Here is a 19,973-nt window from a genome sequence, read left to right as displayed (position 1 = left end):
AATGCCAATATCACAGAGCAGAGAAGTGGGTAGTAAGACGTCCTACGGGTGGGCAATCTATTACCTTTCGACTTTCCTCTCCCCTCTCAGATCGTCCCCTCCTCAATCTGGCATGCTCAAGGCTCTCCAAAGGATTTAGCTCTCAGGGAGAGTGCTTGGAGACCAGTGATAGATCTTTCTACACTAACGTCGGACACACCACCGTGTTGGCCTATGTGAACAAGCTGGGGGGGGGGGGGGGGGTGGGGGGGGGGGGGGGGGGGGGGGGGGGGGGGGTTTCTAGTGTCTTGCCAGCAGCTCCACTCATTGACAGTCGGGATGTACCAGTGGGCAATCGACAACTCAGAGGCGCTCATGGCCAGATACATTCCAGGCAGAAGTCATGGGAGCCAAGTCCTGGTTACAGAGTGGTTTCTGCATCAGGACAAAGCAGAAAGGTGTTTGTTTGTTTGTATGGTGTTTTTACGTTGCATGGAACCAGTGGTTATTCAGCAACGGGACCAACAACTTTACGTGACTTCTGAACCACGTCAAGTGAACTTCTATCACCAGAAATACACATCTCTCACTCCTCAATGGAATGGCCGAGAATCAAACTCTCGACCACCGAGGTGGGACGCTTCACCCGTGGGAAAGACCCATGTTAGACCTCTTCGCCACCTGCTTCAACAGTCAGCTGTTCTGCCTGATCTGTCAGGTCCTGAACAGAGTAATGAGTTCCAGAAGTCTCAGGATAACCTTACTGGTGCCTCTGTGGCACCAGGCAGAGTGGTTCCCAGACCTTCTGTCTCTTCTGTCAGCAGTTCTGAGAGAAAATCCCCCTTGGTACAACCTACTTTGCTAACCTCATATGGAAAGGTTCCACCAGTTGGTAGGGTCCCTATCTCTTTACGGCTGGAGACTGTCAAGTATCTCCTCCTAGGGAGAGGCTTTTCTCACAAGGCAGCAGGTCAGATGACCCCAGCTACCTCATGAGGTCTTCGTCAGCAGTTTCCCAGGGCAAGTGGGCCACCTACTGTGATTGGTGTCATTGACGGGGTTTCTCTTCACTCGGAACTTCTGTTCAGCGAATAGCAGATTTTCTTATCTTTCTCAGAAGCATGAAAGGTCTATCCATCTCTGCTGTCAAAGGCTACGGGGCTGCTTTGGGGCTGGTCCTACACCTGAAAGGCGTGGAGATCTCTTCATCCTGGGAAATCTCAATGTTGTTCATGAGTTTCAAGCAATCCTGTTCATCAAAAGAACTCAAGCCTCCGACATGGGATCTTACTCTGATACTGAGTAGTCTCACTCGAGCTCCATTCGAGCCATTACGTCGGTTGTCTGACAGGGAACTGACTCTAAAGAGACAGTTTTCCTGTTGGCCTTAACTTCCTCAAAAAGAGTTGGAGAGCTTCATGGCTGAGTTATGATGTTACGCACACCAGGGGTTGGGGTTTTGTGACCTTTAAAGTGTCCAAGAATACCATTTCATTCTGGCTTTGTGAGGTGATTAAACAGGCATACTCCTCCGCTTCAAGTTCTGTCACAAATACTGTGCATGTGTGAGCACATGACATCAGAGTATTGGGTTCCTCTCTGGCTTTTAAGAAGAACTTATCTCTTCAAAGGATTTGAATGCTGGGTCCTGGCTTCACCAAACCACTTCACTTTCTTTTACCTGAAGGACATTGCCCACAGGTCCTTGGACACTTTTTCCTTGGGTCTGGTGGTGGCTGTCCAACAAGTTGTGTAGCTCTCCTAGTGGCCACTGGCAGGACAGTTTGTATCTTACCTAAGATGACTGTGATTGTGTGGAAGAGAGAATAAGTGAGTTGGCTGGTCTCCTTTCTCTTTTTTTCCTTTCTTCTTCCTATGGGCAGGTTGAAGAATAGACATGTCATATTCTGGAACTGGTCTGATACAGGTGAGTTTGGGTGCCATACTGTGTTGCTTTTTGGTTTGTATTTCATACAATAGACAAATCTGCTTCTCAGTAGTATTTACTCCTCTCTCTAGCAAGGGGAGGGAGGAGAGGTGACAAACCCCTTGTGGGCTACATGATTTCTTAAATGAACAGATAAGAGTTCTCTTGGTCTTCCATAGATGCAACAAGTCTGGCATGTAGCATTGTGTTTAATCCCAGTGACAAATTGATTTAAAATTTGTCAAATGTTCATATACAGAACAAACTCTTGGTCTTAATGCAAGGAGAGATTTACTTTTGGTGGGAGGATAACATAAACTTTAGAACCGACCGGTGGTGCGGCTCACCTGGACAATTGTTACAGCATAGGAAGGAGTCATATGTCACTGATATGTTAAGTGAAAGGTTACTCAACAGCCAGACATCCAGGCTAAGAGACAGTGAGAACTCCTAAAGTAAGACACAAACAGCAAAGTAGATCATAAGAACTTTGGAGTGTACCATGAACATAAGGACAAACGAGATTGAAAACGTCCTTCTATGTGGGATAATTTTGAGTGCATTAAAGAGCTATTTATTATAATAGGTTTTTGGTACAACAGCTATGGTGAAGTGTATGATGATAGCAATGAATCATGCCACAGAAACAATCAGCAACAGAATATGTGATTAAGTCCATTTTTCAGCCAACGAGAGCAAATGAAAAGTTGACACAACAATCTGCAAGTACACAGGCAGGTACAGCAAACTGACTTCATCATTTCCCATCTTTACATTTTAATCACAAAGAGTATACTGTAAAGCTTTTTAAATAGCAGACTCTACTGTATTTATAAGCTAAATCTTAAAAAAACAGTACTATCATTATAAGTAATATGAATTTGCGGTATATTTACCTTGCATGCACTGCATGTACCACCATGAAAATAGGGATGAGGAGCAACTACTTCACAGTCAATTCTATCACAAGCTATGCAGAGCTTTTCTATATCATGCTTACCATCTCGGACAGCTTTCAGTAAGGCAGCTAAATTTAAAGAAAAATTAAGTAATAATTAATTACAGATAATTAAATCATTAAACAAAATGTCAAAACTTTGAAGTAAAGACATCATAAATTTTGGGCTAAATTCAGCTTTCATTTTGACTTATAATTATTTTTCATTTTTGAACTTACTGTAATAAAACAAGTATTCAGGTTTCAAATGACACAATAATTAATTTAAAATAAGTAACAAGAATAAAATGACATTTTCATTGTAAAATATGGTTTTATATATACTTACCAGGTAATTATAATGCTATAGTTCCTAACTTTCCATGGCAGCTCTAGTTTAAAGTTTGTGGTGGCACTCAATTGTTTGGAGTAGGTAGCTGGCCCTGCACACTTTCAGGGAAGCATAGGTACAAACCAGCTTAAGAGCCCAATTTGTTCATGCTCTATATGTCCAAGAGAGGGGAGGAGGAGAGCTGCAATCATGCAATTCTTTTGTAGGTATATATAAAATCTTGTTTTACCGTATAAAAGTTCAATTCTTGGCTCGGCCAAAGCGGGTTCAGAGGAATTTATTTCTGGTGATAGAAATTCATTTCTTGACATAATGTGGTTCAGACCCCACAATAAGCTGTAGGTCCCATTGCTAGATGACCAACTGGTTCATAGCCATGTAAAAATATCTATTCCATTGGGCCAGCCCTAGGAGAGCTGTTAATCAGCTCAGTGGTCTGGTAAAACTAAGATATACTTAACACTGCTGAATCCCACAATACTGGGTGGGGGTGGGATGCATGGACACACATCACTCAAACCATACTCGGTAATGGAGATGGATTTTATATAGTAAAATTAGCCCAACATTGAAAAATCCTGTTGTAGCCTTGCCTGTTGAGAGAGCCATAGCAGGTGGTTACTGCCTCTGCTTTTGTGCTCATCTTCAACCTGTAGTGGTGCAGCAGTAAAGCTGAGGATTGCCTCTACACAGTGGGTGTTTTGCAACTGAGGAGTACACCGAGGGTTGCCAAAACTTAAAACAACTAGTAAATGCCCTTGCCCTGGGTGCAGAACAAGAGAAATAACCAGATCTCTTTGTTACCTACAAACTATTGAGAAACTCACCACCCAACCTTTAAAAACCAACAACTGGTGGGTACTCAAGGTACCTTGTACCACCCAGGTTTCCCATAACTCGATCCCCTAAAACTAAGGCAAGGAGATAGATAAATAGATATAATCCTATCCTTTCTCCCCCAATACTATGCTAGCCACAGAAAACAGTACTAATGTACTGCAGTTTTTATACAAGTTTGTTTCATAAATAATGGGGATGCAAAAAACGACCTACATCTCCAGTATGTAGACTGAATTATCGCAGTGACAAATTGCGTTTAAAAGCCAAAGAAGTGGCCACTGCCCTAATATCATGGGCTTTGACTTGCAACAAGGGTAATGCCTCCTCTTGAATATTCCTATGAACTTCACATGAGAGGGATCCTTCACTGAACATCAGAGAATACAGTGGGGCCCCAGAGTCTCTTGGTTCTCTCAGCTAGGGTGTGAACACTTCGGTAATGTGCCCCCAGTACACATACATGTGAAGAAAAACAAAGAATTTACCAAGAAATTCCAACAGAGAAGGTAGTGGGAGACGAGTCGTCCTTCTCTTGAAATACAGTGTCGTCGACGTCATAAGGCTAGAGAGGAACAGATTGCTGACATGACTGACTGGGTTCCAAACTCTCTTCACAGCACCAACGAGGAATACCAAAATTAGCAACGTGCCAACTCTGCCTGAATTCAAGGTGAGAAGCAGGGCTGACAATTGTAGAGCCTGAAAAGAAACAAATAATATACCTCCCCCTCAGAAAAAGAAGATATCTTCTATTCTGAGAGGAAAAAATGAAACCATATTTATCTGTAGGGATAAAGGGAAGGGAGTGAGCCATATGACTCACACACCCATCCCTACTCTCAAAATGATGGGATGGGAAAGAGATAAGATGGCAAATCATGACTGGTTTAGAGCAACAGATGCAACCAATGCAATCCGAGATCTCCTTCAAAGGAAAATGGGGCAATACTTTTATGCTAGAAAGCTGAATCCTAGCATATAAACCGTCTTCAACATTAATCCATAATGTCTTGAACGATCCAAATCACACTTATTCTGAAAGACTAAAACATTGCCACATTCCCAGAAATATATAGAAAGATACAATTGAAGAGAAATAAAACACTGAAATGTCTTAACACAAATGTTTCAATATATTTTTCAATATAACAAATGCAATATACTAAAGAATAAAATGTAGTTGGACCCACTCTCCCAGAAGGGGCAATATCCCCCTGCGAGAGAGAGACCAGCATTATACTGTACATAAAACAGCCAATAACCAAGCAGAAGGAATAGCCATGAAGCACAACTACTGTAATTTGCATGTCTCATAGGAAGCATGAACATGGGAATTCTGGAAGGCCGTATAAATGCATTGATGCTCATGGGACTTCTGGGCTAGATAAATAAAAAAACTGGCTTGGGAAGGTCCACATTTCAAGGCAGTTGAAAAACTAATGCGTCACTGGATTCAAGTCTCTTGACTTACTGTCACCTCAACTATGCATCAGATGCCAGATGCCACAGATTCCTTGCATTTACAAACTTTGATTACTTTTAACCAGTTTCCAGCTGGCGCCAGAATATTTATCCTATTGTTAAAATCTGAGGTTTGTTCCATGTATGAACAACCAGCTATTCCTCCACAACATGGTGTTCCCCTCTCTTCCTTTTTAGTTCATCATTTAATATTCAAAAACAGATTCTTTTGAATTACTTATGAAATGCAAGTAAAATAAAAAATGGTAACTATCATTATAAAAACAATGCAACACGCCCCAAATTAATAAAATTTTACTATAGACAGTTCTGTTAATCATACCAAATCTGCAAGGAAATCTTTCGAGTATTCATTAACCCTTTAACGCCGAAAGGGTATAATAAAATCGTCTCCCGTATGCTGGCGGGGTCTGGGAGTGAGCGCAGAAGCGGAAAAATGTTTTTTTCAAAAAATCACAGCACGCTTAGCTTTCAAGATTAAGAGTTCATTTTTTGCTCCTTTTTTTTCATTGCGTGAAATTTAGTATGCAACCATCAGAAATGAGAAAAAATATCATTATCATACATAAATAATGGGATATATGATAGCGCGAAAACAAAATTTCATATATAATTGTATTAAAATCGTGCTGTGAGCAAAACAGTTAAAGCTAACAAGTTAATTTTTTTCGTTGTATTGTACCTACACTAAATTGCAATCATTTTGGTATATAAAAAAATTGTAAAACGATCAAGGCAACACAAAGAAAATATTATCACAAAATGATGCATGAATTCGTAACGCGCGGATGTAAAAAAAAAGCTGTTTTCAAAAATTCACCATAAATCGAAATATTGTGCTAGAGACTTTTCGTTTGTTGCAAAATAAAGGTAATTGATTGAATATTACTAGACTGTAAGTGTTGTAACTTACAATTGCAGTTTTCGACCATTTCGGTTGAGTTAAAGTTGACCAAAGGACGAATTATTTTTATTTATCGTTATTTATATGATATTTCAAAACTGATAAAAGCTGCAACCATAGGTTGTTTTTAGTTGTATTCTACATGAAATTACACACATTTTCATATATAAAACTTTATGTAACGGCTAATTTAAAATGGTGCAAACATTACGACAATTGGACAAAAAAATTTCTGATTTTTTCGGAAGTTACCGCGCGGACGTAAGGAAAAAGTATATTTCATAAATTCACCATAAATCGAAATATTATGTTAGAGACTTCCAATTAGATGCAAAATAAAGGTAAATGATTGAATATTACTAGAATGTAATAGTTTTAGCTTACAATTGCGTTTTTTTTACCATTTCGGTCGCGTCAAAGTTGACCGAAGGTTGAAATTTTGGCACTTATCATTATTTATATGAAATATTTCAAAAACTGATAAAAGCTACAACCATCGGTTGCTTTTTGTTGTATTCTACATGAAATTGCGCACATTTCCATATATAAAACTTTATGTAACGGCTAATTTAAAATGGTGCAAACATTACAACAATCGGACGAAAAAAATGTATGATTTTTTTCGGAAGAGTTTACCGCGCAGACGTAAGGGAAATGTTTTTTTTTTATAAATTCACCATAAATCGAAATATTGTGCTAGAGACTTCCAATTTGTTGCAAAATGAAGGTAAATGATTGAATATTACTAGAATATAAGAGTTTTAGCTTACAATTGCGTTTTTCGACCATTTCGGTAGAGTCCAAAGTTGACCGAAGGTTGAAATTTTGGCACATCGTTATTTATAAGAAAATATTTCAAAACTGATAAAAGCTACAACCATGGGTTGGTTTTAGTTGTATTCTACATGAAATTGCGCACATTTTCATATATAATACTCCATGTAACGGCTAATATAAAATGGTACAAAAATTATGTCAATGTGACGAAATAATTTCTGAGATGTGTCGCTGATACTTTTTTAATTTTTAGTGCGATAAGAAAGAAATTCGCGCTTGCGCGCCTGCGTTAACTATTGTTAACAAAACAACGCCTTGATCTGTGAGCTCCTAGCATCCCCCAAGGCGCGTGATTCAAAAGTTTTTGCCTAGTAGGCCTATAACTATTTTTCTGCGAATTTTTAAAATAACTTTTTTATATCAACGTATATACGTCCAATTGGCACCCAACAGATAATTTATATCGACGTTTAATACGTCCAATCGGCATTAAAGGGTTAATGTAAAACGTAAGCGCCTCAATTGCTAATATCACCTTTAGGTTTCCAAGTGCCCCTTTCCTCTGCACATGAGCCTTCAGAATTGGATGCAGATGTGGGAAAGAATGAAGCCTCTGACGTGGAGGATTTCTCTCGTAACCTCATTTTCCGAATGCGGCTGAGACATCGGGCCACATTTGGAGAACATTCACCTGCAAGATTAAGAAAAAAACCTTACTAAACATTTCCACAGATTCCAAAACATTCCCAATGGTAAAACACTACCGATCTTACATTAATACAACAATAATGGAGACAAACAATTTTACCATATCCATCAAAATGTTATCAATAATGATTAACTGAATATCCAAACATTTTTAAATAAAAATAATCTTTAAATCTAGGTACGGTGCTCCCTCAGTTCACGAACTTAATTCGTTTGAGGACGCTGTTCATGACTTGAAAAATTCTTAACCTGAATCAATTTTCCCCATTTAAAATAATGTAAAAACAAATAATCTGTTAAAACCTCAGAAACACTTTATTTTCTTTACATTTTTTATGGTTTTCTGACACAAAGTTATGCTTTACTTCACTGCATCCAATAATATTGTATGTATTTTCATATTACTATTGTATTATAAAATACAAACGACAATCAACGTTTTGGTTTGGAAATCAGCTGAAGGTGATTGCTAGGTAAGTTTATTTTGCTGTATTGAACTCAAATCAGAGCAATTTTCTTGCTTCTAGTTAGCGTAAATGACTCTCTATTGATAAGGGACAAGGTTATTTTACGTTATACGAAGTGTTTTCAAGTCAGAATATCACTTGAATACGTATAGTTGTGAACGAAATTTAGTTATTTTTTCATTAATAAATGGAACGGAGGGCACGTTTATTGTGTAAAAAAAAAAACAACAGATTACGTTTGATATTTTCACTTTATTTCATCCGAATATTACAGGCTTTACATATTCATCTTTTATCAAAGTGAAAGCAATAAAATGTGTTCTTTCATGCCAAATAGTTTTCATCAAAACACATTTCTCTTAAATTTTGTTTGCAGTCAAGTTTGATGGTATACTATACTGAAGTTTGCGGAGTTTCACCCATGTTGCTAATGCACGATAATAGTCATTAGCAGATGAACATTCTTTCCTGAGTTTCAGCTACAACTTGCAGCTTAAATTTAACAATATATGCCCTTGCCGACCTTTCCCCTATTCTACTTAACGTGATTTGTAACATAACTACAGTAATGTTTTACTATTGTACTATGGTTGAAACACAAGCAAACTGCTGTTGTTATCAGAATCAGTTGTTCATACTAGCAAATCAGCTTTTTCTGGCTGTATGCGTTTACGCAACAAGTATAACATTACCAACGATTCTTTTAGCATTCTCTTTTACTTTTTTAACTTAAATAGAAAATAGGATAGATAAAGAGGAGGAAAAGAAGTTAGCCTACTGTTTGTGTCTTTGTGGCTTGAAGCATGGTTCGGGAACCGGAACAAAATTTTTTGAACATCTGGTTCGTATGCCGCTTTGTTCCTGAGCCGAGGTACCACTGTATTATAAATTTGCAGCACTCTATTGTAACTTTCAAATAATAAGTGCTTAGTGTGATGCTTTACTAGTTGCACACTAACATGATCATTACACAATGTATTGACTTAATGGGAACTCTCCATTTAAGAGGTATCTTCACTCTCATACTGTAGATGGAACTAAAGGTGATTTGCATTTGGCTGTTTTGAAAGGTGTGAAATTACCAAGAAATTTTACTTACACTAAAGGGTCTATAGCTTTTACTTTTCAGTTAATATGTATTAAGGGTTCAAAGATGAACATAAAATATTTAACTGCTTTAATACTATACCTTTTCCAGTAGCCGTGTTCTTTAAGCCTGTCAAGCCATTTTCTCCCCATCTTATATAAGCTCTCTTATGGGTGAGTTCTTCCAATCCAGACTGCTTTCTACACTCCTGAAAATAAAAAAAATTATACTTGTGCAAAATGAAAAAATTATCAATTTAAGACATGACAGAATCAAATATGAATTCAAGCAGAAAGTACAAGAGACATTCGACAGTATGGGAAAAAAATCACTGAACATCCACCGTTATAAACTGATGATAATGATGACAATGATTAACCATTCATAAATGTGTGTTTGTATTATAAATAACTCAAGATAGCTTTATGGCTTGGCTTCAGGTATAAAACTTAAGAAATGGTTAGCATTCACAGTAGCAACTGTAAAAGAATCTGGTGAATGTGCTATCTTAAAAATCAAGGCTTAATATAAATATAATTTTGCAAACCTCTTAACAATAATTTACCTTACCTTGAGACATTCCAAGACAGCAGAGTTGTAGCTTGGATTGTACGTATTTACAAAAGTACCTTGGAAAGACTTTGCAAAATCCTTGATGGCAGGTAATGGCACCTAAAAAAGTAACATTATATTGTGACATACATTAAAAAAGAAGCATGCAAAAGAAAAATGTATCTAAACAATCCTTTAACACATGCCTATATTTTTGGACAAGAAAGAGGTACTAGGTCTGGAACTGATAATGAACTAATAAACCGCAGTAGGCACAGTATATCCCACCATGAAAAAGGTCATAATTAAGCAAAGAAGGTCAAAATCTGGTAGAGAAATATAGATACGACCAGACGAAGTTGAAACTCTTAATTCTGTAAGGGATACCACTTACAGTGTGCTCTGAGTGGTACACTTTATGGTATCAAAGGTTATTCATGCTTTTCAGTCAGCCCTACTGCATTATTTTCTGACTTTTACTTTTCATGTGTCCTTTTGCTATCCAACTTCTTTAATACTCCTTTCTCCAGTTTTCATCTTTCATGTATGATCAAACTCTACAGGTCATCACAAGGAAGTCAAGGGTAAAAGACAGGGTTACAAAAGCCCAAACTTTGTATGTGAACCTCCTAGATAAAAATATCAAATACAATTGGCCCTTGCCATTGAGGAGGGTAGGGGTAATAGGTTAAACCTGCTAATAATTCTTAACCCTAGAAAACATTCCCTCTTTAATACAACAAATCTTCAGGTCAACAAAATCTTTAAAAAAAAATTTCCAGAGGGAGTGTATTCTGCTAAAATTGATGTTCTGTGTCTAAGTCTTGGTATAAATTTCCAAGCCATGTACCTCAGAAAAAATCTACTTTCCTAAGATGACAGCACCTTTAACTTTAACATCCATGACTGTTCAAGGATTTTTACAATATTAAACAAATACAAAAGTTCTATCAATAGTGTTACTCAACTCTGCAATTCTTAAAAAATGGACATTAAGAGGTACAAAAACATGAAACTGATGTTTTACCAGTGTTATTCGATAATCTCCAAACCACAGGAGCCATGCTTTGTCAGCAGGTGGCCTCTGCTCTCCACACTGTTCATAACATACAATCACAGCTGAAAAACATATCGAAAGTTACATGTTAAATAAAAAACATAGAAACAAAGTATATATATGCTTTCAATACAGTGGCACTAAAAATACTCTAAATGAAAAGAAAATGAAATATGACATTTTATAATAATATAAAGTTTTATATATACTTACCAAGTAATAACTTAGTTATGGTTTCAACTATGTAGTACAGCTCCTTAAATTCAAAATTCACACTAGCGCCTTCATTTTTTACAGGTGAATAAGTCTCACCCACTAACCAGAATACTAGGAACAAATTAGCAGACAACATCATTCTGTTTATGCCTTCATGTCCACGTAAGGGGAGGAGGGAAGGCTCCAATTTTGTAATTATTTGGTAAGTATATATAAAAATGTCATTTTTATGTAACTCACCAAGTACTAATTATATAGCTGAATACAACAGTAGGTGGGATACATGGATATATTCCATTGGCTGGCAAAACATAACGAAGTGCCCTTGCCCTGGACGCAGTACCAAAAAGTATAAATCAACCAGTCAACGTTGTTCACCTACACTGATACAACACCATTACCCATCCACTGTGAGTAGTGGGTGCTCCAGTACCTTACTACAAGGTGAAGAGATAGGAGCAAAGCCTATGCTTCCTCCCTCAGTGCCATGCCAAATGCTAATTATGGTCCCACAGTGCTACAAAAATTCAAACACTGTTTTGACAAAGAAAAAAGTGAAAAGCGAAGAACTATTAAACTTACAGTAGGCCTATTGCCAAACGGAAGTGAGTGACATATTGTGCCTGAAAGCTAATGAGACAGAAGGTATTCTGGCATCCTTAGCTTTCCCTTAACAGGTAGGAAAATCCTTCTCCTGAATCTGAGAGTGCATCTCAAAAATAACATTAATTGGAGCCCCCTGAAGGTGGAAGAATACTGAGCCCAGCATTGTGCTATGCCCCTTGAAAGTGGAAGAAGAAAGACCCTTGGCGATCCTGTGGTATAGGAGTTCCAATATCTGAGCTAAAGGGGAACTGCCCACTTAGGTCGGAACACTTGGCAAGAAGACTGACGTCTGCATCTTGCAACAAACAGTCTCCGCACTTAGTCTTGAAAAAATCCATTCCTCCTGTAAATCTGTCGGTGAAAGAGTGGCTCACCCTTAGTGGTATCTTTTGAAGTGAGGTTGTCTAAGTAGATATGAATTGTGGAAGGAGTCATGGAGAGTCCACCAACAACCGTATCTGATCAGGAACCATTATTAAGGGTTCAGAATGGGGCTAAGAGGATCACTGTCATGTTGCAATGAGCCTAAAAACTTGTGGAAGAGAAGAGAGGTCCAGGATGAACCAATCTTTCAGCATGGCATCAGTTCCCCATGCAAGAGTGTCTAGGATAGGAGAATGAAAACAAGGAAGATAAAGCAGAATTCATCATGAGTGGGTGCTAGACAATCCCTGGTGGGACCAAAGTAAATAGACAGAGCCTCCTGAAATGGCGGACAGGTGTAAAAAAACAAGTGTGGAACCAGTGCCAGACACTAATAGAGAGCAGGTGCTGGAAGCTCTACAGGTTGGTGCCAACTCAAGAACTGCTGGACACTTGGACCAGGGTTGCCATTTTGAGGAATTTTGTCTATTAGTGTGGCTTTCTGGTGACATCTGGCAACCCTCCGTGGCTTTTCCGACCACAAGCCACGGCCCTGAAGAATAAAATTCTTCACTTTGCCTTTTTATGTTTTATTATAAAAATAAAGCTATAAAACATATCCTGTTTATTTATACAAATGAATTTTATTGAAATATGATATTGTTATGATACAATAAAGTTTCATACATACTTACCTGGCAGATATATACATAGCTAAGACTCCGTTGTCCCCGACAGAAATTCAAATTTCGCGCCACTCGCTACAGGTAGGTCAGGTGATCTACCGGCCTGCCCTGGGTGGCAGGACTAGGAACCATTCCCGTTTTCTATCATATTTTCTCTCTTCCACCTGTCTCCTTGCGGGGAGGCTGGGTGGGCCCTAATCGTATATATCTGCCAGGTAAGTATGTATGAAACTTTATTGTATCATAACAATATCATTTTCATACAATCAACTTACCTGTCAGATATATACATAGCTGATTGGCACCCTTCGGTGGAGGGTAAGAGACAGCTACTTCTGGAATAGACAGGTAAACAACATATGTTGTAGGTACAAAAAACCTTGGTTCCTACCTGATAGGTGGTAGACTTTGTGGCTGTAGCCCAGGAGTCGTGCATCCCACCTCAAAGGAAAACTTTAGCGAGATATGTGATCTATGGCCAAGAGTTCTTGTGGGTCTGCCGAAGGGGTCTTATCCACTTACTCGGCAGAGCCTGAAAGGACTTTGTCAATGGTGCTGATCCACTTATATGACAATACACCTTATGAAGGAGCACACAACCAATCCCGACCACCTGATCCTAACCACCATGTTAGTATTAATAATTGCTCCGAGTTATCCCCAAACTCTTCACAACAACCATAACTCAAAACCAAATTACACACGCACACATCAATTTTCAAAAAAAAATTAATGATACTCATCTAATAAAAGATATCACAAGAGTTCCTTACTGAACAAAAGTGACTGGCCGCCAGTGCGGCACCTGCACCTGCTCAGCAGAAAGTCTAGAACATATCTATTAGACATGCATCATTTAAAGGGATTTGTGTTAGCTCCTGTACCCAGAATTGTGCCCGCAGACACGAAAGGACCTAAAAGAAATAAAAACATTTCTCGTAGGTCACACGAACGTCCTTTAAATAGTGAGAAGCAAACACTGAATTACACCTCCAATATGTCGCTTCCAAGATATTCTTTAGTGACATATTTCTCTGAAAAGAGAGAGACGTAGCTACTGCTCTCACCTCATGAGTTCTTACTCTCAGGAGTTTCAAAGAGTCATCCGTGCAAGCCTTATGAGAGTCGGTAATGACGTTCCTAACAAAAAAGGCTAAAGCATTTTTGGACATAGGTCTTGAAGGATCCTTCACCGAGCACCAGAGACCTTGTCTAGAACCTCCCAACTGTTTCTTTCTCTGCATGTAAAACTTTAGAGCCCTTACTGGGCAAAGAGACCTCTCAGTTTCCCTGCCGGCGAGACCCGATAAGCCTTTAACTTCGAAGTTTCTCGGCCAGGGATTCGAAGGATTTTCATTCTTCGCCAAAAATAAAGCTTTGAATGAACAGATGGCTGAGTCTAGTTTGAATCCCACTTTATCACTAAGGGCGTGCAGTTCACTAACTCTCTTAGCTGTCGCCAGTGACAAAAGAAACAAACATTTTCTCGTTAGGTCACGAAACGAGGCCATATGCAGAGGTTCGAATCTTCCCGAGGACAAGAACTTCAGGACCACGTCGAGGTTCCAGTTAGGGGGAGATGTATTCTTAGACTTCATGGTCTCAAAGGATCTAACCAGATCGTGTAGATCTCTATTATTTGCCAGATCTAGGCCTCTATTTCTAAAGACGGCCGAAAGCATACTCCTATAGCCCTTTATAGTGGCTACGGAGAGACGAGATTCTCTCTCAAGAATAACAGAAAGTCGGCGATTTCTGTTACAGAGGTACTGGAGGAGGACAACTTCTTCGACTTGCACCACCTTCTAAATACTTCCCACTTAGACTGGTAAACTCGCACAGTGGAAGATCTCCGGGCTCTAGCGATCGCGCTTGCAGCCTTGCGAGAAAAGCCTCTCACTCTGACAAGTCTTTCGATAGTCGAAAGGCAGTCAGAGCGAGAGCAGGGAGGTTTTGATGAAACCTCTCGAAGTGTGGTGTCTGAGAAGATCCATCCTTTGTGGGAGGGATCTGGGAAAGTCTACCATCCACTCCAGCACCTCCGTGAACCACTCTTGAACTGGCCAAAAAGGGGGCTATCAGGGTCATTTTCATCCCCTTCGATGTCACAAACTTCCTGAGCACTTGCCCCAGAATCTTGAATGGGGGAAATGCGTATACGTCTACATGAGACCAATCTAGAAGGAAGGCGTCTACTGTTAGAGCTCTGGGGTCTTCTACTACTGAGCAAAAGACTTCGTCTTTTTGAGAGGAACGTGGCAAAGAGGTCCACATGAGGAGTCCCCCAAAGAGACCAGAGACTCCGACAAACTTCTGAGTGGAGGGTCCATTCGGTGTGAAGGACCTGGTTCCTCCTGCTCAGCCTGTCTACCCTCACGTTCCTTACTCCTTGAACAAACCTCGTCAAGAGGGAGATGTTCCTCTGGGATGTCCACAAAAGAAGGTCTCTTGCGAGTTCGTATAGGGCATACGAGTGTGTACCTCCTTGCTTTCGAATGTAGGCAAGGGCGGTTGTGTTGTCCGCATTCACTTGGACTACCTTGTCGTCACTAAAGGCTCGAAGCTCTTTTAGGGCCAGGTGTACGGCAAAACAGTTCTTTGCAATTTATGTGCCAGGACACTTGAAGTGCATTCCAGGTGCCTGACACCTCTCTCTTTCCCAAGTTGCTCCCCAACCTTTTTCCGACGCGTCGGAAAACAATACAAGGTTCGGGTTCTGAGTCTCTAGGGAAGTACCCTTGTTCTCCATTCAGTTGGGGGCAACCACCATTCCAAGTGGGCGTCTCATCATTACTGGAATGGGAAAACTGTCCGAAAGAAGTCCTGTCTTCATGTTCCACGATCTTCTGAGGAAGAACTGAAGAGGACGGAGATGAAGTCTTCCTAGAGGAAAGAACTGTTCGAGCGAGGAAAGGGTCCCTAAAAGGCTCAACCATTCCCTTGCCGAAGTACGTTTTTCCCTAAGAAGAGAGAGACTTTCTCTAAGCCTCTCGTTAGTCTCTCTTGAGAAGGAAATACTTGAAAACCCCCCGAGAATCCATCTGAATCCCCAGATAGACCAAGTTCTGGCTGGGGATCAGTTGGGACTTCTCGAGGTTCACGAGTAATCCTAAGGTCTTGATCATTGGTTTAGTGTCAAAGCAGGGTCCTCCAAACACTGTCTCTATGATTTTGCTCTGATGAGCCAGTCGTCTAGGTACAGAGAGATACTGATACCTTTCAGGTGAAGCCATCTCGCCACATTTTTCATCAGGCTTGTGAAGACCTGAGGGAGCAGTGGAAAGGCCGAAACACAAGGCCCTGAATTGGAAGATCCTTCCCCCCGTCATGAAACGGAGGTACTTTTTCGACGAAGGATGAATCGGGACGTGAAAATAGGCATCTTGGAGATCCAGAGAAACCATCCAATCCCCTTGGCGAAGAGCCGCAAGGACTGACGCAGAAGTCTCCATGGAGAACTTCTGTTTCTGAACAAATTTGTTCAGAGCGCTGACGTCTAGAACTGGTCTCCAGCCCCCCGAGGCTTTCGCAACCAAGAAAAGGCGATTCTAAAACCCTGGGGAGCTTTGATCCAGCACTAGTTCTATCGCTCTCTTGTCCCACATCTGATCCACCATTCGTTGAAGAGTATCTTTCAGCACAGGGTCCTTGTAATTGGCGGACAATTCCCGCGGAGTTGAAGTTCAAGGGGAGGATTGTCCAGAAAGGAATGATGGTATTCCTTTGCTGTAGAACAGACAGTTGACCAAGCGTCTGTATCGATGAGTGTCCAGGCTTCCGCAAATCCCAGGAGCCTGGCACCTACTGGTGTTTGGAGGAACGCAGCTTCACTTTCCCCTTTAAAGGGACGGAAAGAAGCTCTACCTCTCCTCTCAGTCGCTTTCCTTTTTGAGGGAGCTCTAGAGGGCGAGGACCTCCTCGAAAGGGCGCAGAGGGCGTATTAGCACCTTTCTTCTCTCCTACCCCCACTGGTCTCTTTTTCCTGGACGACTGAAGGAGAAGATCCTGTGTCGCTTTCTCCGTCAGCGAACGGGAAATGTCCCTCACCAACTGCGAAGGGAACAAAAAGTCAGAACCTCCGGGAAGCGAATAACAATGCTGCCCCCTTTGAGAATGAGATACTGCTTTTGTCAGAAAAGCGCTAAAAACAGACCTCTTCTTCAAGAGACCGGCTCCAAATAAAGAAGAGACTTCCCCTGAGCCGTCACCTGTACCGCCTTGTCAATACACGACAAGATCGAGAGGAGTACGTCCGGATCGAGTCCTTCCGAGGCATGGGCCTTCTAGGCCATCACCCCAAGGGACCAATCCAGGAAGTTGAAGACTTCCAAAACATGGAAGAGTCCCTTGAGGAGATGATCCAGCTCCGAAAGACCCAAAGTTATTCGTGCATTATGTAGGCTATGTCTCCTGGATGCGTCTACCAGACTGGAAAAGTCAGCTTCAGCCAAAGCTGGCGAGAGAGAGACCCATATTCTCCCCAGTCTGGTACCAAATACCTCTCTTGCCCGTAAGTCTAGCGGGAGGCATGCAGAACACAGTTCTAACCAACTCCTTTTTGGTTAGCATCCAGCTATCCAGAGACTGAAGAGCTCTTCTTCATTGAAATCGTCGGCTCATCTTCAGAAAAGACGACGACTTTGGCGTCTTGGAGCATGAAAAAAGGGAGCGTGGAGAAAGGAGCCGCATAGGGGTCAAGGAATCTCCGTATTCCTGAAGAAGGAGAGCTGTCAAAACTTTGTAGTTAGACAGCCCTTCTCTGCCGTGAGTCTCGTCTTCTGAGTCCTCTTCCAAGAAAGGATCAGAAGGAGAATTCAACTTCAAGTCTGGGTCTCCCCAATTTCTCTCTCTGCGGGAGACAAACTCCTAATTGGAGGGGGGGGCTAAGAGCGTGTACGGAGCCCCTATGAATCAAAGCAGACGTCTCGCGCCTGGTTGGCTCCTTGCACTTTGGCTGGCGCCTCGACGCCTCTCTGGCGCTTTTCATCCCCTGCTTTGGGATGACGCTTGTTCTGGCGCCTCGCGTTTGGCTGAATCCTCGCGTTTGGCTGGCGCCTCGCGCTTGGCTGACGCTGCTCACTTGGCGACGTCTCACGTGGCTAAAATCCTCGCGCCTGTTAGGCTGCTCGCGCTTGTCCGGGGTGCTTCAATTCTATAAGACGCTTCTCGTCTGATAGAAAACTCGCGCTTGGCTGGCGCCTCGCGCTTGTTTGGTGCTTCATATCTGGCGTACAACTCACTATCAGGAGACATCTCACGCCTAGAAGACGCCTCACGTCTCACAGGAGCCTCACTCCTGGCGGGAGAAGGAAGACGAGACTTCTTGACAGGAAGCCTCACGACCTTCCTACGAGGAGGATCCTTCGAAAGAACTCCTACCAAGGCGGATAACTGTTCTTGCACAGCTAAGAGAATCCTCTTGGAAGCCTCTCCGGCGTCCTCTTCAACGGGAGAGGGAGACCTCGAAGGAGTTTTGTCAAAGCCAGAGACGTCAAAACCCTCTTAGCTTTCTTGATCGAGGAAGGCGCTTCTCAGAAAAGCGTTCAGGGCTAGAATCCAATACAGGTTCTTTCCAGTGCCTTTTCAGGGGCCTGGAAAGGTCCGAATCCTTCTTCCACCCTCGTTAGGTGAGGGAGAAGCGGACGAAGAGAAGCACTCTCGAAGGACGCTTTTTCTATAGCGGTCCTGAGCAGTTCCTGTCGAGCTGCAGAGCCTGCTGAAGGGACGCCTGACCGGGGGAATTCTCCACAACCTCCGTAAGGCTTTCGACTTTTCTTCTCCTCTGGGCTTAGGAGCTTGAAAGAGGTCTAGGCCTGGGAGCGTCGCAGAGACGGTCAGACGCCCCCTCCACAACACTGGGGGCACTCACTTCACTAAATATGTCACTATCACAATCCTTACCTTTCATGGCAGTCATTTTGGATTTCATCCTTTGAAGTGTAGCTTTCAGATCAGCGATTTCTGAGGCCGAATCTGAATGCAAAGCTTGTGAGGGCCCTGATACAGAATTAGAATCATGCATAGTTTAAAGAAGAGTTAGAATCGTTAAAAGGCTCAATAGGCCTTGTACTACCCACACTCTTAGATGCAGCCCTTCTCACTCTATCCCTCTCTAACTTCTTCAAATAAGAAGTTAGAGTCTTCCATTCCTCAACATTCAACCTCTCACAGTCATGACAGGTGTTAGTCAAAGAACAGTCAAAACCTCTACATTTACGGCATACAGTGTGAGGATCAACCGAAGCCTTCGGTATCCTCACCTTGCAGCCTACATTCACACACACTCTCACACAACCACTTGAATCAGACATTCTTGAAGAAAAATCAAAAGCAAGTCCAAATCCAGTCCACGGTAGCGAATGTCAAAACAACGATCCAAGTACGTCACCAAAAACCAAAAAGTCCAATAAAGAGATCAATTGCCTTGAAAGCGATTCCAGTCAGGAGGTAGTAACAACAATGTTGATACCACCGACGACAAAGAAAATATGAAAACGGGAATGGTTCTTAGTCCTGCCACCCAGGGCAGGCCGGTAGATCACCTGACCTACCTGTAGCGAGTGGCGCGAATTTGAATTTCTGTCGGGACGACGGAGTCTTAGCTATGTATATATCTGACAGGTAAGTTGATTGTATGAAACCTTTATTTTTCTTCGTCAAAATTACTTTATGTTAAGTTAGTGACATGTAGTTTTCTAACATCACGGAAAATAACTCTACATAGGAAAATACGCATTCTATCCATTAAATCATAAAACAACGTAAAAAAAATCAGGTGAACTGCACATGGTAACACTGCCAAAAGCCAATGTTGTGAAGAAAAAACAGCATCACTGACTTGACACTGCTGGGCTCTCATGTACTGCTGCTTAGAAGACAACAAGCACTTCTGACAGCTGGAAGAGCACTTTGGTACTGAATACTGGTTCTAACACTGGGAAACAGGAGAGAGCTCTCTGCCACTGCACCGCGCTTCTTCAACAGCCGAGATTCACCAGGAAAGAGCCATCAGCACTACTTGTCTGGACGGAAA

The 19,973-nt window shown here is 41.4% G+C and overlaps 1 protein-coding gene across 1 annotated transcript in view; it reads right to left on the bottom strand.

Moving 5' to 3' along the window:
- The window catches only part of LOC135198471 (DNA (cytosine-5)-methyltransferase 3A-like), a gene marked incomplete in the record, with an annotated part of 337,711 nt that overhangs the window by 131,296 nt on the left and 186,442 nt on the right, over window positions 1–19,973 (bottom strand). Inside the window, 5 exon segments of the mRNA XM_064226041.1 lie at window positions 2,803–2,933; window positions 7,734–7,889; window positions 9,563–9,668; window positions 10,031–10,132; window positions 11,040–11,131. Of these exon segments, the coding sequence (XP_064082111.1) occupies window positions 2,803–2,933; window positions 7,734–7,889; window positions 9,563–9,668; window positions 10,031–10,132; window positions 11,040–11,131 (587 nt within the window).

Source organism: Macrobrachium nipponense, chromosome 22, assembly GCF_015104395.2.
Source record: "Macrobrachium nipponense isolate FS-2020 chromosome 22, ASM1510439v2, whole genome shotgun sequence".
Classification (NCBI taxonomy): Eukaryota; Metazoa; Arthropoda; class Malacostraca; order Decapoda; family Palaemonidae; genus Macrobrachium; species Macrobrachium nipponense.
This window is presented reverse-complemented; position numbering and strand designations above follow the sequence as displayed.